This window comes from Arvicola amphibius, chromosome 1 (assembly GCF_903992535.2).
Source record: "Arvicola amphibius chromosome 1, mArvAmp1.2, whole genome shotgun sequence".
Classification (NCBI taxonomy): domain Eukaryota; kingdom Metazoa; phylum Chordata; class Mammalia; order Rodentia; family Cricetidae; genus Arvicola; species Arvicola amphibius.
The window spans coordinates 148,092,159-148,115,058 of record NC_052047.1 but is presented as its reverse complement, the minus strand read 5'-3'; the positions used below and the strand labels follow the sequence as shown (position 1 = coordinate 148,115,058).

Here is a 22,900-nt window from a genome sequence, read left to right as displayed (position 1 = left end):
GGGGCCTATCATCAGGCTGGGTCCAAGACTGGCACCCACAGATGCATGCTTGACCCCAGTCGGGCCAGTCACCCCGGCCTTGCCCTGGGATCTGGGACTGGATGGATGTGGTGTCTGTCTCCCTCTGCTGGTCCCATAGGGGACAGCCTGGCTGAACTGCTTTCCCCAGAGCTGGTCGATGTCCTTGTCTTCCCTGAAGTGGCTAGTGGGTGGTGGGGAAGTTGAGGAGACAGTTGGGGGACCCGGACCACACCCTGATGCATAGAAACCCAGGATCACCTTCTGGGATGCTGTGCTCAGAGGCTTGTCTTTAACAAGACCGCCAAGGGGTGGTCTTTAGGGAGGTCAGGTTGCCTCCTGATGCCTGCCCAGGGGGCCCCCAAACAGCCTCTTTTCCCTTCTAACTCATGAATGGAACTGTCATCCATGGATTTATCTAAACCTTTTGTGAAGCTATTTATATTTCCAACTGGGACCACATCTTGGGGTAATGAGTTCCATCGGTGTCCTCCCCTGCTGGGTGAAGCATGCTGCCTTTGATTTGTCCTAAACTTACCTCACTTGCACTCCAAGGGGGCCCTGTAACTCCAGCATGCCAGGTTTTGGTGAACAAGCTAAGCTTCCCCCTTTTCATCCCTCTGTGGGTTTGAAAAATTCCATTCCATCTCCCTTCCACATCCAGCCACGCAGCATGAAAAGACCTGGTCCCTCATGTGTGCATCGTGTCTCTGTGTCTGGAGCACGGCCACATCTTTATCTCACGGGAGCCTCGGGGAGCTTTTGAGAGCCACAAGCACTCCCATTCTCCCTGCTCTGGAGGCTAAGGACCAGCGACAGCCCAGACCTGACCAGCCAGCACATATGGTGGCTCAAAGCAACCGCAGCAGCAGCCAGCTTTCTTAGCTGCTCTCAAGGCTGATTCTTTCTTCTGTCCCATCCAGAGCCTGCAGAAGATTCACCAGCCTGTGCGTTCTATGCCTTTCTCCATACCATTTCATGGGGGAGACTTTCCTCCAGGATTCCTGTGTGCTTCATCCTGTATCTAAATTGACGGTCTCTCTGTTGCCCTCTCTGAAGCTTAAGCTACAGTAAGGACGGGTTACACAGAGTAGGTAGGACACTGTCATCATTGGAAGAGCATTACACAGTAGCTCCCAGGAGCAGTGATCCTGAGTACTGCCAGTCCACACAGTAGAAGATTCCAACTTTAAGAATACCAGCCACAGCCAGGCGGTGGTGGCGCACGCCTTTAATCCCAGCACTCGGGAGGCAGAGGCAGGCGGATCTCTGAGTTCGAAGCCAGCCTGGTCTACAAGAGCTAGTTCCAGGACAGGCTCTAGAAACCACAGGGAAACCCTGTCTCGAAAAACCAAAAAAAAAAAAAAAAAAAAAAAAGAATACCAGCCACATGCCCATTTTTACACAACTTGTGATGGATCCAGGATTCAGACCCAGGCAGCCTTGACACCTAGACCTCACTCTGTCTCAGCAGACAACCTTCAAGGCTTGCGAAGGTTCTGAATCTTTGCTCTTAGGTTATTCAGCATAAATGTACCAAACGAATGCCACCTGCCAAACATTGTTCTGATAGCTGGGACAAAGGCCAGGAAACAAGAAAGCCTGGGCATGACTTGGCAGTGGGGTTGGCAGCACACATGCATCACAAACAGGCCAAGTGGGGTTCTCCCTTCCTAGTGCCCCAACAGTCAGAGCTACCCTGTCCAGTTGGCTATTCCAGAGTAAGTACACAAAGGCTATGTCTTGTATGTACAGCCTAGCTCAAGACAAGCCCAAGTGAACCCCAACTCCCCAAACTCCTTTGCCTGTCTGCTTTTCAATGACTTCAGTCTAGCAGAACTCCCGGAGCAATGCCACCCGGGCCGCCTATAAGTAGGACTGTACAGGACATACCCTGGAGGGACAGAGCCTTCTTGATGCGCCCGATCTGACTGACAACATGTTCCCAGAGCCACAGACTCCTGGCCTACTCCCAGGTGCAGCTTCATGGGGGCTTTGGTGAGCCTCTGTTGTTGGCTCTGTCCCCTTCATTTCAGCTCCACCGCTGGCCAGAGCTTTGACCTTCACTGGTACAGCTCCCTCCCTCCCTCAGGGTTCAGGCAAGCATCCAACCTGGCCACACTCTTCTAGAGGAGGCTCCCCCGCCCCAGCATCCCTCTGTCCTTCCCTCACAGCGCCTGTCGTCCAAGAGCAGAGAGCTTCATCTTGTCTCTGCCCCATACTTGGGAAATCACACCCAGGATGGGTTGAACTAGTGATTGGCTGAGCACCAAGTCCTAGTTTCGGGATTCCTATGATTCAGCCCTAAGCAGCTGGGTGAGGAGTGGCCACTGAAGAGAAGGGATACCTGAAGATAACGATTCACAAGGTCTGAAATGGTGACTGCTCTGCATCGCCATCTCCAGATACACTTCCATGTACACAGAGGTACCTGCCTGTAGGAAGGTGAGCACTCTAACGTTTGGGAGTTGAATCCCAAGAGAGCATCACATCCAGCTGCATTTGAGGGAGAAAAGGAGATGCAGAGAGGGGTCTTGACTTGCTCCAGGCCATCTATGTGTAGAGTTGGAGCCACACCTTGCTCTCCTTTCAGGATGGACCCAAGTCCTTTTTGGGTAATTCATCTCTCACCCAATATGACAAGGTCTCTGTGGGTCCCAGCTCCTCCTCTCCCACTGCGCCCCTGGGGCAAAAGTGCCCACTGGATGTGCCGGCCGCAAGGCAGAGAGGTGGATTAGAACACCTCCCACTAGACTCACCGTGGAGGCATGGGTTACAGCACAGGGAAGCCCTGCAGGATCTAAGTGTCAAGTTGGAAGGGGTCAGGGTGAGCTTCCTGTGTTCCCTGTGTCCCTGGCCCACCCCCGCACCCCAGTGTACAGCAGAAGGTTCAGATGGTTTCCAGCATAGAGCAGGTGAGTGGGAGGGTGACCAAAGCGTCCCCATCTCCTTTTGCCTGTGCATATGACCTCAGGCAGACAGTACCTGGGCTTGATGTGTCAGGCAGAAGTGCAACAATCAGCAGCCTTGTTCTTCGCCTCCACTGAGTCTTGGGGTCTGCCTCCTGTTGAGTTTGGTTGCTCAGGCAGGAGTCAGGGGAGGAAGCAGAGGATGTCTGAGGACCACACTTACCCAATCCTGGCTAGGGTGGGAGGATATTTTGGGAGGAAGAAACAGGAAACCAACAGCCAAATCTGTGTCAGTGTGGGACTAGGGATTGAACCCAGGGCTTTTGTTTGTTTTCGAGACAGGGTTTCTCTGTGTAGCTCTGGCTGTCCAAGAACTCACTCTGTAGATCAAACTGGCTTCCAACTGCTTCTGCCTCCCAATTGCTGGTGTTAAGGGCGTGCTCCACCACCACACCTGGCTAAAACTAAGGCTTTTTTAAATGTTAGGCAGGTGCTCTACTCAGAGATACACTCCAGTCCTTTAGTTTTTCTTTCCTCTATTATTAGTGTGTTTGAGAGAGTGTTGGTACATACATGGCCCAGAGCAAGTATGGCAGAGGACAACTTTCAGAAATCCGCCCTCTCCTTCCACTGTGGCTTCCAGGGTTGAACCTGTCAGACCTGCACAGCAAGCACTTTTAGCCTGTGTCCCCCTGGCCCACCGGACCTTTCTCCCTAAGTTGCCAGGGCTAGCTTTGAACTCTCTATGTAATCTCAATGGGCTTTGAATTTGAGATTTTTCTGCCTCAGCCTCCCAAGAAGCTGACGTTACAAACACATGCCACCATGCCTGGCTCTGCAGTTATGTTTGGGGGTGCGCTGAGTATGGGGGGTGGTTATAAGGAAAGGGGGTGCTATGGGCAAAGGATGCAAGCTGGATCCCTTTTTCTTACCACTTAGGGTGAATCAATTATTTATTTATTTATTTGTTTGTTTGTTTGTTTGGTTGGTTGGTTGGTTTTTTGAGACAGGATTTCTGTGTAACTTTGGAATCTGTCCTAGAACTCAGTCTGTAGACAGAACTCACAGAGATCCACCTGCCTCTGGCTCCTGAATGCAGTGCTGGGATTAAAGGCATGCCACCACTGCCTGGCAACTTCTTTTTTTTTTTTTCTTTTTGACAGTGTCTTGCTATGTTGCCCAGGTTGGCCTCTCAAACTCGCAGTCCCCCTAGTGATAAGGATTAATATGAGCCATCATACCTGGCTTCACACCTATGAATCCTAGGCTGTGTCTGAGGAACACAGAGCAACAAACAAAACAAAAGCAGTCCCTACTTACATGCAGCTGCCACAATAGCAGGGAACACAAATATTAAACACAAAGGAAAACCAATAAGCACCATGGTGACAAAGGGAACCATTGCTGCTGAGCCCAGGAGGAGATGCCAGCATGAGAGAGGCAGAAGGCCACAGCCTTGGAAGGAACTGAAGTGACAACCGAAGGGCCTAACAGGGCTTTGGAGCTAGGTGATTCCAGGTGGGAGACCTGGGTGGGACCTGAATCCTCAAGATTCAAGATCTTGAGACTGGACTCTGGCCAGGAGAGCTAATGGTGGAAGCAGATCACTGGGAACTGTGTGTTTGAAAGGAGCGCAGTGGAGATGGAAGAGAGGCCATATTGCCATCTGTCCTGGAGATGACAGCCAGAGGCTACTGAACAATGGAGTGGGCAGGACTGCATGGGCTAACTCTCAGCCTAACGAGCTGAAGGTTGGCTTCTACATTTACACTGGGTGCCTTAGATGTGGAAAGGGAAATCAAGAGGAGCCCAGAAAAACAAAAAAAAAAAAAAAAGGGGGGGGGGGCTGGGTAACAAATAGAGCCTTCCCATCATCCACAGGACTACAGGGGTAATGGGAGATACGTTGTTCCAGGCAGTCCCTTCAACACTTGAGGGAACTAACCCAGGGCAAGGCAAAGGTCTTCCAGAAGATAACCCTCATCCTTTCACAGTCTCGGGTAACTGGTAAGATGCACACAAACCATCTGTAGTGCTTAAGCCTTTGCAAGGCTTCCCAGTTCATGGCTTCAGGCCCAACTGAGGCTCAGGACCTTCCGCCTACCGATATGCCCCTACTCCATTTCACCTCTGCTCTTCCTGTCAGGTCCATGCTTGTACCTTTTTTCTGACCCAGAACCCATAAATCTGTGTATTTATGGAGATCAATGAAGGATCTTGAAACCAGGATGAACAGCCCTTCCTTCTCCTGGCTCTTGAAGCAAAGTTACATGAACTTTTCGGAGGAGCTGGTGATTGCAGCCACTTCAGAGTTCCCAGTCCACCCACGGGCTGTCTTGCTTTGACCCTGTAACCCCTTTCTACTCGTCCCAGGTTTGGACTCTGATCCAGGGCTTGATCCTTGGGGCAGGCACTTTGCTCTTCGGAGCTCCGTCCTATGGGCCCGTCGTCCCGTGTACCCAGCGGAGCCCAGTGGAGCTGCAGAGCTCTGCAAGGCGTGGAAGGTTAGAGTTGGGCAGGGGGACCCACACCTGATGAAAGACTCAGGAGCTCGCATTCTGGAGTCACGTGACAAAGGCCACACCCCGGGAGCTGACTGAATCACGTGACACCAGAGCCAAGGAACGTTTTTCTCACGTGACGGAGGTGCCTCTGGTGGACCAATAAGGGTGCGGAGGCCGGACTGGCGGGGGGCGGAGGGAAGGAAGGAGATGGTGCGCGGGAAGGGTACTCAAGTAGTTCGTTCGTAGTGACTGCTGGGATTCGCTGTGGGTCAGATCCCGACCGGGTATGGTTGCAAATTAGGCTCAAGTTCAGTGCTGGTGAACCATGAAGTGCCTGATCACCGGCGGCAACGTGAAGGGTGAGTTTGGATGTGTTTGGCGGCGGGACACGTGAGCAAGCCCTAGGAGTCCCCTTAATCTCTTCCTGCTCTCCTCCCTGCAGTGCTGGGCAAGGCTGTCCATTCGCTATCCCGAATCGGGGATGAGCTCTATCTGGAACCCTTGAAGGACGGGGTAAGAGGAGGGACTCGGGTGGGGTCGAGTTCGATGGGAATGGGGAGCCTAAACGGGCGCTCACTCTCGGCCTTGCGTAATATGATGGTGTGGGCAGGTATTTCGGCGCAGTTATTTTCCTCTTGGGTTGGTGGGGCATCAGCTTGGGCCCTGACTTCTGAGGCTGCATGTGTGTACGGAGGGCACTTGCCCTCCCTAAAGCGCCAAGTGGTAGGTAGGGTGGGGCTGAAGTAACTTAGGGGGAAAGCAAGCATGGCAGACCCTGCCTGGGCTGCGGAACACTGGGAGGTCCACATGCATAAGGTCTTGCTATACGGAAGGAGGGAAGGAGAGTTTCAGTAAGCGATGGAAGAGGAGGGCCATAGGGTGAAAAAGCAGACCATTGGGGCGGGCCTGCCGTTGCCCCTGACTGTATCTTCCCTGCTTTTTGTGTCTCAGCTCTCGTTGCGGACTGTGAACTCTTCCCGTTCCGCCTATGCCTGCTTTCTCTTTGCTCCACTCTTCTTCCAGCAGTACCAGGCAGCTTCCCCTGGTCAGGACCTGCTGCGCTGTAAGATCCTGATGAAGGTGAGAACCAGCCGAAGCATTTTCACAGCTGTGCCTCTGCCAGGGCACTCAGTAAATAGTTACTGGGGAGTTGGCCTCATATGGGAGCAATTCCGTGCAACGTGCAGGGAGGTAAAGATGTCTACACATTAGAAGGTTGTAAGAGCTGTGGAGAGGGTGGTGACATTCGAGTTGGTCAAGAAAAGGTTAGCAGAGGAAACAGCATGGACATGGCCTGGAAGTGTGCAGACATTCTGCGTGCAGTGGGAGCCCCATTTAAAGCTTTGTTGGGCCAGTGATGGACCAGGACCTACATGGGATGTAGATCTGGTTCATGGAGGCACAGTGCCAGGCTGATGTCCTACCCTGCCCAGTCCTTCCTGTCCGTCTTCCGCTCTCTGGCGATGGTGGAGAAGACTGTGGAGAAGTGCTGCATCTCCCTCAGTGGCAGCAACAGCCACCTGGTGGTCCAGCTCCACTGCAAGTATGGTGAGCAAGCGGCCGGCCAGTTCCCTCCGTGGGTGTGGGGGAAGTGAAGGTTGTCAAGCCCACTGACACCCTTTCTCCTTTTCCAGGGGTCAAGAAAACACACAACCTCTCCTTCCAGGACTGTGAGTCCCTACAGGCTGTCTTCAACCCGGCCTTGTGCCCCCACCTGCTCCGTGCCCCAGCACGGTGAGTACGCCCTGCTTCAGGCTTAGCCTTTGTCTCTTCGTCTTTGGGGCTTTTAAGTGTCATTCTGGGAATGCTCCATTTTCACTAGGCTTGGTTAACTTATGCCTGTCCTCCCAGACGTTCTTAGATGGAGGTGGGAGGATCAGGAGTTTCAAGGCCAATGAGTTTCCAGACTAACCCAGATACTGTGAGACTCAACAAGGGCGTGTGTGCCGGGGAGATAACTCAGCAAGTCCGACGTGCAAGCATGAGGGCCTGGTTTTGAGTTCCAGAGCCCCTATAAAAATGTGTGCTGTCCACTTGTAATTCTAGTCTTGGGGGGCAGGGGTAGAAACAAGATTCCTGGGGCTCCCAACCCCAGGCCGGTGAGAGACTGTCTCAAATAAACAAGGTGGACAGACTTGAGAAGGCCCACTGCTCAAGGAAGTCTGACTCTGCTCGAGGACATTCATATAGAACATACGTAAAGACAAGGCACCTCTTCTTTATGTATGTATGTATGTGTACAGTATTCTGCCTGCATATATGCTTGCAGGCATATATGTGCCAGAAGAGGGCACCAGATCTCATTACTGATGGTTGTGAGCCACCATGTGGTTGCTGGGAATTGAACTCAGGACCTTTGGAAGAGCAGGCAGTGCTCTTAACCACTGAGCCATCTCTCCAGCCCAAGGCACTTCTTCTTTATGAGGGAAACGAGGTTTCTGTGTCAAGACCTCCCAGCTCAGTGCACATTTGGGCCCTTACCTGGCTCTTAAAAAACACAGGCTACTGCCCACTCCCGTGCCCATTGACAGTGGGGTTCTGCCTTCTGTATCCTAGAGGCCTGGTTTGGCTCTCTGCTGCTCAGGCATGCTTTGACTACTTTTCTAGAAAGGATCTCTTGTATGACCTCAGTATCCTTGAAGTCTGTCCTTGACCTGTGTCACAGCTTCAAAGCCCTCTGATCTGCTCGTTCTTCTGTAGTGTCCTTCTTAAAGCAGCTGCTTCCTAACTGCCAGGGTCTAGACTCTAGTTAAAGGAAGAGCCTGGAGTCTAGGTGACAATTCACCAGCCAGCATCAAGAGACTGCAGGGCAAGGAGAATGTGGACTCCAGCAGAGGTGAAGGTCCCTAAGACCAGTCCAGAGCACAGTGGACTCTCCCCTGTCCATGCTGGACCTAGCCCAAGGTCTCATTCATTGAGTGACTGAAAGTCCTTTCAGGTCCCGATATCAGCTTCCCGAGGGTCTGTTAATAGTAATGGAGAGAAATTTGCACTAGGAGTTGTTTCTTACTAAAAATTAGCAATTGCAGTTTTGTCGTATTTTTCCCCCTCAATACTGGCACCAGAACCTAGGACCTTGTGCTTGTTAGGTACTCTCTACCACCGAGCTAAATTCCCAGCCCCAGCTGCTTCACTTTCTCACTTAATTTCAAATACAGAGGTCAGTAAGGCTCAGCAGTTAGGCTGAGCTGTCAGGTTTAAAATCCCAGAACCCACACGGCGGAAGGAGAACTGACTCCTGTGGGTTGTCCCTGAGTGTCACCTGTGCACCAGGGTATCTGCGCGCCCCTTCCCTCTGCAGCACATGCACGCCCACAAAAATGATTTTTAAAAATCCAAATATAGATACCAGGTGCTCTTCCCCTGCCCCTAGTGCTCGGCTGTAACCCAAAGACTACACATTCCACTGAGCTATAGTTCCAGCTCCTGAAGTTGTCCTGAGCAAATCTAGGTGTTACCTTTCTGCACAGTTCAGTAATATGTTTCATTACCAAGGCCTGGCGTAGTGACACACACCTTTAATCTCATTACCTGGGAGGCAGAGGCAGGCGGAACTCTGAGTTCCAGGCCAACCAGTGCTCTATATAAAACCCGTCTCAAAAATCACCAGAACCAGGCCAGGCGGTAGTGGTGCACGCCTTTAATCCCAGCACTCGGAAGGCAAAGGCAGGCAGATCACTGTGAGTTCGAGGCCAGCCTGGTCTACAAGAGCTAGTTCCAGGACAGCTAGGGCTGTTACATAGAGAAACCCTGCCTCAAAAACAAAACAAAAGGATCTACCTCTTTTCCATTTTTTGTGTGTGGGTGCAAGGTGTTGCTATTTTATACAAGTTGACCGTGAGCTCCCGGGTTCAGTAGCTGGGTTGGGTATGGTGGCATACACCTGTGATCCCAGCTATTTAAGAAGAGGGCAGACAGGTGAATTGCTCCCAGTTTAAGGTCAGCCAGGGCTAAATAAAGAGAACATGTTTTTAAATAACCCCATGCACCCCTCAAAGTAGCTGTGAGGAAGAGCAGTGTGCCCTGCACCCAGCTTTCCATTTTCCCCCTTTTGTACTAGGGATGTGCCGGGCCTCTGCCCCGTAGTTGTGTTTCTTGGTCCTTTAGCAAACAGCCTTTTGTTCCACACGGTGCAGCGCTGCCGGCCCATCCTGCGTCCGTGTCCCCCCCCCCCCCCCCCCCCCCCCTGGCTTTGTTGAGGCTGTAACATACCTGACTCATACCTCCCCCATCCGTGAGTGGACAAAGCACCTCACGCACATCTGCTGCGTCCCTTGTCACAGGGTTCTGGCAGAAGCTGTTCTGTCCTTTCCCCCTGCGCTGACTGAGGTCACACTGGGCATTGGCCATGGCCAGCGGGTCATCCTGCGCAGCTACCAGGAGGAGGAGGCAGGTGAGGGAATTACACCTCCCCCAAGAGGGAACAGCTGGGCTGAGGCCAGAGCTCAAGCCCTTTAGCTCCCCCTGTGCCTGCCCTGTAGATAACGCCAACAAAGCCATGGTGACTGAGACCAGCATTGGGGAGGAGGACTTCCAGCAGCTGCAGGCCCCAGAAGGGATAGCTGTCACCTTCTGCCTCAAGGAATTTCGGGTGAGTTCACTAGCACCGGGTGAGTTCACTAGCACCGCCAGCTGGTCTTTCAACCCAACATAGGCTCTCACTGCCTGCTTCTTCCATCACAGGGGCTCCTGAGCTTTGCAGAGTCAGCAAACTTGTCACTTAGCGTCCACTTTGATGTTCCAGGCAGGTAATTCTAGGATTGGAGACCGGGGAGGAGGAAGGGCTCTGGGAGGAGGAAGGGCTCTGGGATGTCTAGAGCAGAGCGGGCTGGCTTACCCCCATTCCTTGACCCAGGCCAGTCATCTTTACCATTGAGGATTCTTTGCTGGACGGCCACTTTGTCTTGGCCACACTCTTAGAACAAGACCAGTGTCCCCAGGACCTGTGCTCCCCAAAGCCCTGCCAGCCAATGTCTCAGAAGGAGGCTCACAGGTAAGGACACCCACCCCGCTCTCCCTCTCTACTCCTCAGGCTGAGCCTGCTACTGCTACCTTCTGCACCTCCCCCAGTACAGACTTCCTGTCAGGCCCCAGCCTCTACAGGGCTCCCAGCCTTCGTGGTCAGCTGTACTGAGACCCCTCCCATCCAAAGAGGCATCCCCAAGGTCCTGCTGGCTTCCTTCTCTGGCTGAGGCCACCCCTCTGAGCCTCTTCCCAGGATAGGAGGGGAAGGGCTGCTGGGAGGCTGGGAGCTGCCTGGTGCAGGGAAGCAGGTGGCTGGAAGGGCAGGTGGGTTGGGGAGGCTGGGACCAGTGTAGTGGAAGAGAGGAAGTTTGGTCTGGCTTGTGGCCCAGCATATCCCCAGGCTCTGGTGCTCTCCAGCTCCTCTCCCTTGGGAAGGTGAGGGATTGGGCCCCATGTGGCCCTCTTCATAGGACTTGTTTGCTTCCCTCCCCCAGCTGAGCTAAGTTGGCCCCCAGGATGCCTCCCTCAGGCCTCTACCTGAACTCTGATCAAAGGGGTTCCAGTTCCACCCCCTGCAGGAAACTCCCACTTAACCCCTGCATCCTTTCCTCCCAGCCAAATCAGGAAGTAATAAAACCAAAAGCTCACCAGCAGTCTTGAGGCCTCAAGCCCTCCCAAAGTGGGGCCTGCTCTGGATCCCTCTTCTTTCCCTGTTCCTTGCTGATACTGTCTCTGCCTACAGCATACCCCACTTAGATGACTTTACCAATGATGACATAGACTGTTACATGATTGCCATGGAAACCACCGTGGGCAGCGAGGGCTCCCGGGCGCAGCCTTCCACTTCCCTCTCACATGTCTCCCAGCCCTCCCATGACCTTGCACCCTCCTCAGAGGAAGAGGAGGAAGCTGAGCCCAGTACAGTGCCTGGGACTCCCCCACCTAAGAAGGTAGGAGCTGGAAGTTGGGGTAGGAACTGTGAAGTGAGGAAGGAAGCTGCTCCCAGAACTAACTGGGCTTTCTCTATTCTCTTTCCAGTTTCGTTCACTCTTCTTTGGTTCCATCCTGGCCCCTGTGCACTCCCCACAGGGTCCCAGCCCTGTGCTGGCTGAAGACAGTGATGGTGAAGGCTGAACTTGAGAAACTGAAGCCTACATCCAATGGCCCATGGACCAGAAGCAGGCCCAGCCAGTGGCAGGGCTGGTCCTCAGTCCCTGGGCATGGAAAAGGGGCTATACTTAGGGTAGGCCCCACTTAGCTATCTCAGAGCTGCCTAGGCTACCATGTTTGGTCTGTGTTCTATATTATTCACTCAACTGTGTCAATCATGTCTCTTTCTGGTGCCCAGCTGCCACCAGATAGGTTCCTCGCCTCTTACTGTAGAGCCACAGGCCCTAACTTCCTCAGGCTTGCCTGCCTCTTTAAAAAGTGCTGATTACCCTCTGCCAATCATGAACTTCCTATCAAACCTCTGGGACCTTCTGTGGTTGGTAGGAACTATTTCTCTTGCTTTCCCAATACTTGGGCCTTGGCTTGGCATCCTAATAGCCTCTGGACCTGAGCATGCCAGTGGGGTTGCCCTGGCTGGGCCCATGTCCAGCCAGTCAGTCTGCCTCCCCAGGTGGCCTCGTACCAAAGGGCTGCTAGCCCACTGTCTGGGATGAGTGAGACAGAGGCCAAGGCGAGAATCCAGCTTTGACCTTTATTCAAGAGACCAGATGGGTTGCCCCAGGATCCAGCTGCCAACTGTGCAAGGCTGGAGACCCACAATCTGGTCTGCCATTGCCCTGAGCTGCAGCCTTGACCCCAGGATTCCACTGTAGCCACCACAGGTGCTGGTGGGAGGGAGCCCTGGGGGACTAGACGCTGCTATTGATTCATTAAAAAAAGAAAGGAAAAGACACTTAACGCTGTGTGTTCCCCATGATGGGTGGGCCTGAGGGGACTGTGACCCATGGCAGCATGATTTCTGTACAAATAATCCATCGTCTGGGGCAAAAGGGCAACACATGGAGGCTATTTCTTGGCTTTGGCAGAATTGCGGGGTGGGGTGATGGGACGGCCTGCAGGGTTCAGGCCACTGAACTGCCCATACTTCCCCTTGTTCTTGTCAGCGGGCTTGAGGATCTGAAAGAGAAAAGGCGGGTCAGGTTCCTGGCACTAAGTCAGGTAGTCTGACAGCCTCTTCCACACACCCACCTGGAAGGAGCACATAAGAGTCTCATCCACGCTCATCATGGCACCGGCATTGTCAAACTCGCCACAGTAGTTGGGAGCAGAGAACAGTGTCACCAGCTGCCTCTTGGCAAAGAACTCATAGCCATCTTCTACAACCTGGGCAAGGATAGGAAATGTTTGGTCTACAAGTTAGGTAGCTGGCCATCCCCAGCCTGCCCTAGGACCACCTGCCCACCTGGTGCGCCCGGCAGATGAGGTCCAAATCATGCTTGTGCAGGAACTTGGCCACCACTTCAGCCCCAAAGGTGAAGGAGACACCACGGTCATTCTCGCCCCAGCCTTGAACATCCTTGTCAGGGTCAGACCACAGCAGATCACACAGTAGGCCCTGGTCAGGCACGTCTGTGGGCCGCATAATACGCCTGATCTGCTCCATGGACTGCAAGTCTGGAGACAGGCCTGGAGGAAGGAGGTACTGGTCCTTAAACCAAAAAAGGGCTCTCCCATGCCCAGAAGCTCTCGGGGATCAGCCCCTCCCTCCCCACCACCAATGGGCTCCTCTTTTGGACTCCTAAGGTCCAGGCAGGTAGAATTCATTATCCCTCAGCTTTTAGAAGAGCAAAGAGCACACTCCATGGGGGAAAGGAGATGCGTGAGTTGCCTACAGGATGCCAAATGCCACAACAGGAAAGAGTGTAGCCAAACTGGGGGGTGGTGAGTAACTTCCTACAAGAAGTGACATCCAAGAGGAGATCCAAGGAGAGCTATTCCAGTAAACTGAGGAGAGTTCTGCCAACAACTTTCCAAGGCCCCTAAGGATGTGGCCCAGGAACCCCAAGCATAGGCCCCACTGCCATTCTCACCTCCGTGGCAGCAGAAGATCTTCTCATCTACAATGGCTGCAATAGGCAAGCAGTTGAAGCAGTCGGTGAACGTTTTCCACAGTTTGATGTTGTAGCGTCTCTTGCCTGCACAGGAGAAGGAGATGGCTCACAGGGAAGACCACCCACCCCAAGGAACCCTCAGGCTATCTTTCTGTGCACTCCAGGGTATTGTGTGGGTTACTCTGGCAGAGCTGGGGGAAAGGATTGGCAGGCAAGGAAGGCTTGAGCCCCCGTCCCTGCACTATCCTAATCCTGCCTTCCAGAATTCTAACACAGGAACCTGAACTCCAGTCTGGCCCACGGTCGATGTTGGCACCCACTCCCACGAACCAGGCCAAACTAAAAGCAGGTTTGGTTTATTCATACAGGCACCCTACAGATAGACACCTTAGATGCTTAGGTAAGGGATTTAATAGAGGTGAGTGTCATCAGGCAGGACTATGGGGGGAGCTTTAGCAAATAGGCACTCCTCCATGAATCTCCATTCACCAGGTCTTTCCTAAGTGTCAGTGATGACAGCATGTCACGGTACATGAGGGGTCTCTGGGCACCAGACTAATGTAAGGGTCCTATGAAGAGCAGGGAATGTAGTTCTGGGCAGCTCACATTCATCATAGAAGCCGTAGATGCGGTTGATGCTGGCACACTCGTGGTTCCCACGAAGCAGAAAGAAATTCTCAGGGTATTTGATCTTATAGGCCAGCAGCAGGCAGATGGTCTCCAAAGACTGCTTGCCACGATCCACATAGTCCCCCAAGAAAAGGTAGTTGCTCTCTGGAGGGAAGCCACCATACTCAAACAGCCGTAGAAGGTCATAGTACTGGCCATGGATGTCACCTAGGAACCAGAGAAGGCTAGATAGGAGCAAGATCTAAATTTGAACCCAGGGCCAGCAATACGCTATGAGGCGAGGTGAAAACCAGGCAGTGGGGCGGGAGTGAGGGCTATTTCCAGGAAGCTAGGGGGTTCTGAGCAAGGGCTCACCGCAGATCTTGAGAGGCGCCTCTAGCTCCAGAAGAATAGGCTGGCTCAGGAAAATCTCCCGGGATTTGAGGCACAGACCACGGATCTCGTTCTCTGTTAGTTGCACATTCTTTCCAGGCCGTGAGCCCTGCACTGAATATGGAATAGGGTCTTAGGACCCTAACCTCGCATACAGGATCGGGGTAGGCGTCATACCCTCCCATCATGGGCAACTGTTGCCAGGGAGCCGCCCCGAAATCTCTGCCTCAGGCCTCCTAAGGCTGATCCGACCCTCTCAGCCACCCAGGAGGCCTGAGAGAGACGCCTGTTTTCAGTACCCTGTCAATCGAAGCCTCCCCGCTCCGGGCCCTTTTCCCAGCTAGCTTCGCCGGCCTCTCACCCTGAGTCCGGGTCACGCGTGCGGCCCCGGAGCCCACTCCAAAGCCGCGGCGCGCGGACGGGGAGGTGGCCGTGTCCACGGAACCTCACGGCCTGTCCCCGCCCAAGCGACGCTGGCCCTCGGGAGCCGCAGGCCCGCCCGCGCGCCACTTCCGGACGGCGAAGGGCCCGGGGATGGCGCGCGCGCACCTTCCCTACCCCTGCCTACCTTCCAGCAGGCGCCCGATGATGGAGTCCAGGTTGAGCTTCTCGCTGTCGGACATGGCGGCGCCGCCGCTCCTGCCCAGCAGCTCCGGGCCCTCGCCTGCCTCCCGCCCTCTCGCAGCCTCCTTCCGGCCTGGCTCTCCTTCCGCCCGCTCCAGCCCGCCCCCATCCCTCAGCCCCGCCTCCTCGGCTGGCCGCCCCGCCCCGCCGCGCCCGCCGTCCTCCGCTCTCTGGCGCCCCCGCTGGACGGCGAGCGCCGCAGCCCGGAGAGCCACGGGGGAGCCTGCACAGCCTAGCTGGGTGGCGGGCGGGGCTTGGTAGGCCGGGGTTGAGTTGGCTCCACCCCTGAGGACTAGCCCTGCCGCGTTCGGAGGCCTTAGGGCCGGAAGTACTGTGGAAATTGTTTTTCTCTCTCAAAGGTCTCTTCTCACCCCAGCCCTCCGTGAGGTTGTGGTGTGAGCACGCTAATCGCTGACTTCTCAAGCCAAGGCTTAATGATATTACTAATGCTTAGTGATGTTGACAGTGGACTCCAGACCCAGGCCTTACATTCACCTCGGGCTTTGTGGCCAAACCCATGGACACCTGCTACTGAACTCTGAGCGTGTTTTGGCCCAGGTTGCCTTGGTGCCTGCTGCATCATTTTTTTTTTCTTCTGTGAGTGATGTAATAGTATTGCACCGCATTCATGTTGTAAGTAATTTGTGGAGTATTCGGACTTGCCTAGCGTGTGCAAGACCTTAGGTTCCATCTCCAGTTCTGGAAAAAAAGAAAGAAAAAAAAAAAGATATTGTTTTTAAACAGTAAAACATTAAGGTAGGCATGGTGTCATAAACCTGAAATTCCAGTGCCTGAAATCCCAGCATCAGGATTCTGGAGGCAGGAGGATCAGAACGCCAGGTCATGCTCAACTATATAGAGAGTTCATCTTCTTCCCAGGTGACATGAGACCCTCATTCCCAGACAGTAACCCCTTCACTCCACAAAAAGAAAGAAAGCGGAGGAGGGAGGAGCCAAAACATTCAAGCATAATTCTTATTGGAACCATGAATTGGATTTTACCTGCTAGTGGCCTGCCATCTTCATCTCTGGCAAGCTAAGGGACTTATCACACCCAGCATCCTGTGGATGGGAGGAGCTCATGGCTTGGGTACTAGGGCAAGCAGGAAGAGCCTCATAGAGGAAGGGGGGAGTCCCCCCCACCTGGGAGGGGCCCCCAACAGGCTGCTGAAGTTGAGACTGAGGAGGAAGTGAGAGGAGGAGGTGAGGTGCAGCGAGGAGGTGAGGTGGGCTGCTGGGGCTAAGGGCCAGGCTCCGGGCTGGGGCTGCACCTGGAGCTTGGCCCACTCCCCAGTGACAGAGGAGGCTTAGTCTCCCGTGGCGGCATACTGATGACTGGAATCCCCGGCCTCAGCCTGACAGTTCCTGGCTGCTCACACTGGCTCTCTGTATGTCTTGCAGCCTGTGACACTGGGGTCTTGGGCACAATGGCCCAGACCCTGGGGGAAGACCTGGTGCTGTCATCAGAACTACAGGATGATTCTAGCTCTCTAGGGTCTGACTCGGAGCTAAGTGGGCCCGGTCCATATCGCCAGGCTGACCGCTATGGCTTCATTGGTGGCAACTCTGCAGAACTGGGGTAAGTGAGTCATGGGTAGGGAGACAGGGTACAGAGACTGAGGACTGAGTTCTGAAGTTAGGCCCAGCCTCAGGGGGCTGGCTGTAGAGACTAGCCCAGAGCTCAGGTAAGAAGGGTAGTGGAGGCAATGTCCCTTTATAGCTCTTTTGTCCTCTGAGGGTCTGAACACTCCCCTATAGCTGCACATCTTCCCCCGTTTAATCTCTGGCCCAAGAGCACCAGATGGAAGTCCATACCTCTTCTCATTCTCTTCTTCAGGTTTCCCTTAGACAGTTAGTCCAGAGACAGATAGAAACTGCCCCACCTCACACAGCAGATCAGAAACAGGAGCAGATTCACACCCAGGACTTCTGGCTTCCAGGCCAGGGCACTGTCCAGCCAGCATCCCTGTGAACTGTCTCTGTTGTGAGTGACAGCCAAACAGACCCTCCTTCATTACATACCTCCTCACCCCCTCAGTCTCCTGCTTCTGTTCCCCATTGAAGCCAAATTCCCTTCCTTTAACTGTGACAACCATTGGCAGCTTCTGGGCCACAGATCCCCGTCCAGGACTCCTCAGCGATCCCCAAGCCAGGAGCTGGGGTTTCTCTGGTGGCCTGGGACGGGAAGGTATATGTTCCAAGGAATGTTGTGCCATGTGCCTCCAGGCCTGGTCAACCCTCTGCAGACCTCATCCGCCAGCGGGAGATGAAGTGGGTGGAGATGACCTCACACTGGGAGAAGACCATGTCTCGACGATACAAGAAGGTGAGGAAGGAGGGGTCCGTGTCTACGGGGTCCCCGTGGCTCTCAATCCCCGCTGCCTCTGACGCCCTTGGCCAATGGAAAGCTGTAAGAGAGGCTGCCCTAACATAACGACTGGACCTCACCCGCAGGTAAAGATGCAGTGCCGGAAGGGCATCCCGTCTGCCCTGCGGGCCCGGTGCTGGCCCCTGCTGTGTGGGGCCCAGATGTGCCAGAACAACAACCCTGGCACCTATCAGGTGAGGACATTGGCAGTGGCTGGCTCTGCCTTTACCTCCCCTCTCAGAGCTCCTTGCTACCCTGAGCCCTCACATCCACCTTCCTACCACCCACAGGAGCTGGCAGCGGCCCCTGGAGACCCACAATGGATGGAGACCATTGGCAGGGACTTGCACCGCCAGTTCCCTCTGCATGAGATGTTTGTGTCTCCCCAGGGACACGGGTATGGGCCAGGAATACCCACTGACCCCAAGTCCTCATGCTAGCTGCTTCAGCCCAGTTCTCTAGTTCAGAGTTACACCCTTGACTGAGGGAGACGATCGCCTGGGCAAGAGGACCCAAAGGGCAGGGAAGGGTGCCTAGGCTAGCCCTGATGGGATTTTCTGGTACAGGCAGCAGGGACTGCTGCAGGTTCTCAAGGCCTACACTCTGTACCGGCCGGAACAGGGCTATTGCCAGGCTCAAGGCCCTGTAGCTGCGGTGCTGCTCATGCATCTGCCCCCAGAGGTGAGTGACTTTGACCCTGCTCTGAGATCCTCAGTCCCTGTTGACCTGTGCCCCTAGGGTCCAACCCCAGGTATTCAGACCTCAGGAACTGTGGTCCATTACTTTCAAGCCCTGTTCTAGCCACCAAAGCCTCATATCCACCAGTCTCAGTAACATTTAAGTCTATCATCTTTGGCTTCTAAACCTGGGACCTTTGACCCTGAAATTTACCCCAGTGAAGAAAATTTCACTTTGGCATTTTGAATTCTGTTCTGTGCCCAGGCTGGCCAGGAGCATCTGCTCACACTGGCTTTCCCCAGTTTATGGTTGGTGACATTGAGCTGGGAGTTTGGAGCGCCGTGGCGATGACAGTGACCTTAGGATCCTGGGATATCTGAAAGCTTCCCAACTTTTCCCCAGAGGGCCTTATGGCCCCCAAATACAGAACCTAAGGCCCTGTGATTTCCAACCCCTCAACCCCAAGACAGGGCAAGTTCTGAGTGGGGTGGGAGTGGCCTGAGTCCATGTCCCTGTGCCTGTTTCCTACCTCTCCTCCCCCTCTGGACCCTTCTTTCGTGAGGGTTCACAGGCATGCGCCCTGCCCCCAGGAAGCCTTCTGGTGCTTGGTGCAGATCTGCGAGGTCTACCTCCCTGGCTACTATGGGCCCCACATGGTGAGAGGCTGGGTAGGGATATGAAAATGGGAAGTGAGGGCAGGGGGAGTGAGGGATCAGAAGCCTGGGTTTGGGGTGGGGAGTGGAGGTTCGCAGCACTGGCAAGCCAGACTGATGAGGAGCCTGGCTGTAGGAGGCAGTGCAGCTGGATGCTGAGGTGTTCATGGCCCTTCTGCGGCGGCTGCTTCCACGTGTGTACCAGCATCTGCAGCAGGTAGGCGTTGGGCCGCTGCTCTACCTGCCCGAGTGGTTCCTGTGCCTCTTCACCCGCTCGCTGCCCTTCCCCACAGTGCTGCGCATCTGGGATGCCTTCCTTAGTGAGGGTGAGTGGGGCCTTTGGGGGGCTAGTTCACTCTTCTGAATTTGCTGGGCCCTTTTGGAGCCTTGCATCACATGGACCTGAGTGTGTCCACCTCATTGACTCAGTCCCAGAGTAACGAGCGAGAGCCTCTGTCACAAGGACCACAGTGGGCCGCTGAGTGCGAGGATGGGGAGGTCTCTGATGGGGATGGGGGCCAGGGGTCGGTTAGGCAGCAGCCAGGCTGGCTGAGACACACGTGGACTGTCAGTGGCTCAGGATGTGCAGGCCTGAGGCATGGTCCACAGCAGTAGGAGATGCTCCTCAGGGCCTTGTGGCATGGCTCTTCCTGAGTGGCCCTGCAAGCTGACGCTGACAGCTAGCTTGTGAAACTTTCGTTCTGGTGGGGGTGGGGCTAGGAGGTGACAGTACCCGAATTAAGAAGATATTTATAGAATGTCATAAGTGCCATGAAGAAAATAAATCAAGGGATGTGACAGGGTGTCAGGAGAGCAGCAGGAGGTGGTGGCTGTTTTTAAAGATGGCTCTGGCTTCTCTGTGAAGGCAGTAAACTGGAAGGCACGCAGGTGGAGGTTAGAGGCCAGGAAGGCCTCCACAGGTGGGGAGATCAGGTCACAGCCAACTCAGGTGACTCTTGGGAGGAAGGGCATGGAGAAGTAAGGGTAGAAAAGAGAGTGAAAGGGGCATCAGAGCAGAGCCAAGCTGGACTATGGGTCTTTAGGGCTCTGCTTTCTGCTGCTCCATATGTCTAGAGATTGCTCCTACAGTCAGGTTCAAGTTTGGGCTGGTGATATAGCTAGCTTGCCTAGTTAGTATGCAATAAGTCCCTAACCCAATTTCCAGCATTGTGAAAAACTAGGCATGGTGTCATATGTCTGTCATCACAGCACTTTGGAGGCAGTAGCAAAAGAATCAGAAGTTCAAGATCTTCTTTGCTTACACACTGAGTTCAAGGCCAACGTGGGTTACATGAAACTCTGTCTCCAAATCTTAAAAACAAATGAACAAAAATCCTGGCCAAGGTACCCAAAGCACACATATCCCTCTCCTTTAGCCTCTAATCCCAAAGAGGTAGGGATGCTCATGGTCCAGCTGATCCCTGTCCCCTCTATCTGGGACAGGCACTGCACAGGTACCTTTAATAGCATCGATGACATTGTCGGCGGCAATTGTTCCTTTCTAAGTCACAGTGGTCTCTAGGTCTCCCTGACATCCTATCTGCTCTTAATGTTTCAGAAGATGCCAGAAAGGGATTATGAGACCCTAGGACTGGCCAAGGTTACTCTCTCTCTCTCTCTCTCTCTCTCTCTCTCTCTCTTTCTCTGCTGTGTGTGTGTGTGTGTGTGTGTGTGCACAAGTGCTATGAGTTTTATGTTCTAGGTTTAGGAAGAAATGAAGTTTTGCCCAGAACCTTCCTAGAATTAGAAGGTGGCAGATTCAAGATGGAAAGTCCTTAATAGGCACCAACCCAACTGCTCTTTGAGGATACAAGATACCGAGACTCTGAGAGGCTTGGCATGAGATTATTAGCAGTCCCTGACTGCTGGCTGGCTGCCCTGCCTGTGAGTGTCTCGTGTCCTGAGACTGGCTTACCCCTTGCAGGTCCTGTGTCCTCAAATTGTAGTCTTCCTTAGGCATCATAATCCACGTGTCTAATCCCAGCTCAGAGACCAAGGCAGGAGGATTGCTCTGAATTCAAGGCAAGGCTGGGTCATGTAGTTCCAAGCCAGCAGGGCCTACAGAATGAGATTTTATCTCAAGAAAACAAAAAGCCAGATGCTGAGCTGTTGAGATGGCTCAGCAGGTAAGGTCTGATGACTTGAGTTTGACCTCCAGGTCTCACACAGTAGAAGAAAAGAATTGACTTATTTTTTGAGACAAGTTTCTCTATGTAACAGCCCTTGCTGTCCTGGAACTCACTCTGTAGACCAGGCTGACCTCAAACTCACAGAGACCTGTCTGCCTCTGCCTCCCTAGTGCTGGGATTAACAGTGTGCGCTTAACCTCTAGAAGAGGCTATTTGACTTTCACACATGTGATGTGGCAGTACAGTACAGTTCAGTTCATACACACACATACACATGCACGCACGCGCACACACACGTGCACACACACACACTAAACAGATAACCAGGTGTGGTGGCACACACCTGTAATTCCAGTTTTCAGGAGCAGAGGTGGGAGAATTGTTGCAAGTTCAAGGCCAGCATGGGCTACAGTGAGACCCTGCCTCAACAAAACAAAACAAATGGAGCTTGGTAGCACACACTTCTAATCGGAGCCTCCAGAAAGCAGAGGCTAATGGATCACCGTGAGTTGAAGGCCAACCTTGGCTACATGGTAAATTCCAGCCAGACAGGGATACAGAGTAAGACTGTCTCAAAAAGACAAAACAAAAAAACCAGCACTTTGGTGTCACGTGCCTGTAATCCAGCAAGGAAGAGACGGGGGCTCAGATCGAGGTCATGGTCATCTCAGCTACATAGGCACACAGAGGCCTGGTTACATGAGGCCCTGTCTCCAAAAATTAACAAATTGCAGTCTTTGGCCGTTTTTCCTGACTTGAGCTGAGGGGAGTGAGGTAAGAGGAGCAAGTCTGAGGGCTGACTCAGCTGAAGAACTGAGCGGGCAGACTGGCTTCTTGGGAGTGATTAACTCCCCTCCCCGCAGGTGCTAAGGTACTGTTCCGTGTGGGGCTGACACTCATGCGCCTGGCACTGGGCACTGTAGAACAGCGTGCTGCATGCCCGGGGCTCTTGGAGACACTGGGGGCCCTTCGAGCCATCCCCCCAACCCAGCTGCAGGAAGAGGCCTTCATGTCCCAGGTGGGTATCTCTCTCAGCTAGTCGGGCTCAATGGCCTTGCCCATACTGCACAGCTGGGAACACAGCCCAGGTGAGGCCTGTGCAGCTCCTGCACTCTGAACCCCAGAGAATGCGAGAACCCCAGGCCTCAGCTGTCTTTCTTCGGGTCTCAGCTAAGCTGTGTCTCAGCCCTCAGCCACTTCCTGGGGTGGTGTACTGCCTGCCCCAAGGGGACCTCAAGGCTTCCTGCTCCCTGCCACCCCAGTCCAGGCAAAGGCAGCATCAACTGTTCTTCACAGGTGCACAGTGTAGCCCTGTCTGAGCGAGATCTGCAACGGGAAGTCAGGATCCAGTTGGCCCAGCTACCCAAGTCATCTCCTGGGCCAGCACCTCTGCCACAGGCCCGCCTTCCTGGGGCCCAAGCCATCTTTGAGTCCCAGCAACTGGCAAGGATTCGAGGAAGCACCAAACCTGAGATACCCCGAATAGTGGTGCAGCCCCCAGAGGAGCCCAGGCCACCACGGCGTAAACCACAGACTCGTGGCAAGACTTTCCATGGGCTCCTGACAAGGGCCCGGGGACCCCCTATTGAGGGTCCTTCCAGGTCCCACCGAGGCTCCACCTCTTTCTTGGACACCCGCTTCTGAGCGTACGGCGGTACACTTAGCGCCACCATATCTTAGTCATCTGAAGAGCCATGCCAGTCTAGAAACGTGTATTGCACTTTACTTCGGAGCTGTGTGACTGCTCTGTTCCCAGCAAGGAGCACCTAGAGGAGGGGAGCATCTCCCCACTTGAAGGACTGTGTCAGGCACAAAGATAAAGGAAGGTCACTGAGTGGAGCTTGTGGGGCGCTACCTGGTGCCTGCCAGCATCAGAGCCAGCACTTAAGGAGCGTAGGGGTGAAGCTTCTGGCTGGGATATGGTACCCCCATGGGCTTCTTGTTGGGGAACCTCAAATAAAGCCTGACTGAGAAGATACTTGGATAGA

At 53.9% G+C, this 22,900-nt stretch overlaps 3 protein-coding genes across 7 annotated transcripts; 2 read left to right on the top strand and 1 right to left on the bottom strand.

The window, feature by feature from the left end:
• Positions 1–5,605: 5,605 nt before the first annotated feature.
• On the top strand, positions 5,606–12,299 carry Rad9a (RAD9 checkpoint clamp component A). Its single transcript, XM_038312799.1, has 11 exons — positions 5,606–5,790; positions 5,874–5,944; positions 6,383–6,511; positions 6,865–6,979; positions 7,066–7,165; positions 9,715–9,824; positions 9,913–10,022; positions 10,115–10,179; positions 10,287–10,424; positions 11,139–11,346; positions 11,435–12,299. The coding sequence occupies exons 1-11, from the start codon at positions 5,757–5,759 to the stop codon at positions 11,528–11,530; spliced, it is 1,176 nt and encodes a 391-aa protein (XP_038168727.1). The 5' UTR covers positions 5,606–5,756; the 3' UTR covers positions 11,531–12,299.
• On the bottom strand, positions 12,085–15,172 carry Ppp1ca (protein phosphatase 1 catalytic subunit alpha). The gene is made up of 7 exons (XM_038312811.2): positions 15,029–15,172; positions 14,443–14,574; positions 14,065–14,295; positions 13,438–13,542; positions 12,810–13,033; positions 12,596–12,730; positions 12,085–12,523 (listed from the first exon to the last, which is right to left on the bottom strand). Exons 1-7 carry the CDS (start codon positions 15,081–15,083, stop codon positions 12,413–12,415), a joined length of 993 nt encoding a protein of 330 aa, XP_038168739.1. The 5' UTR covers positions 15,084–15,172; the 3' UTR covers positions 12,085–12,412.
• A 239-nt stretch (positions 15,173–15,411) lies between these two features.
• On the top strand, positions 15,412–22,900 carry Tbc1d10c (TBC1 domain family member 10C). 5 transcript variants are annotated; one of them, XM_038335518.1, is made up of 10 exons: positions 15,412–15,681; positions 16,486–16,663; positions 17,311–17,410; positions 17,539–17,646; positions 17,743–17,849; positions 18,019–18,133; positions 18,721–18,786; positions 18,920–19,109; positions 21,776–21,930; positions 22,209–22,900. In XM_038335518.1, the coding sequence occupies exons 2-10, from the start codon at positions 16,512–16,514 to the stop codon at positions 22,554–22,556; spliced, it is 1,341 nt and encodes a 446-aa protein (XP_038191446.1). In that variant the 5' UTR covers positions 15,412–15,681; positions 16,486–16,511; the 3' UTR covers positions 22,557–22,900. The 5 variants fall into 5 exon arrangements, with proteins under 5 accessions (XP_038191446.1, XP_038191428.1, XP_038191452.1 ...); XM_038335500.1 differs by having other exon boundaries at positions 15,412–15,717; XM_038335524.1 differs by lacking the exon at positions 15,412–15,681 and adding an exon at positions 16,232–16,287.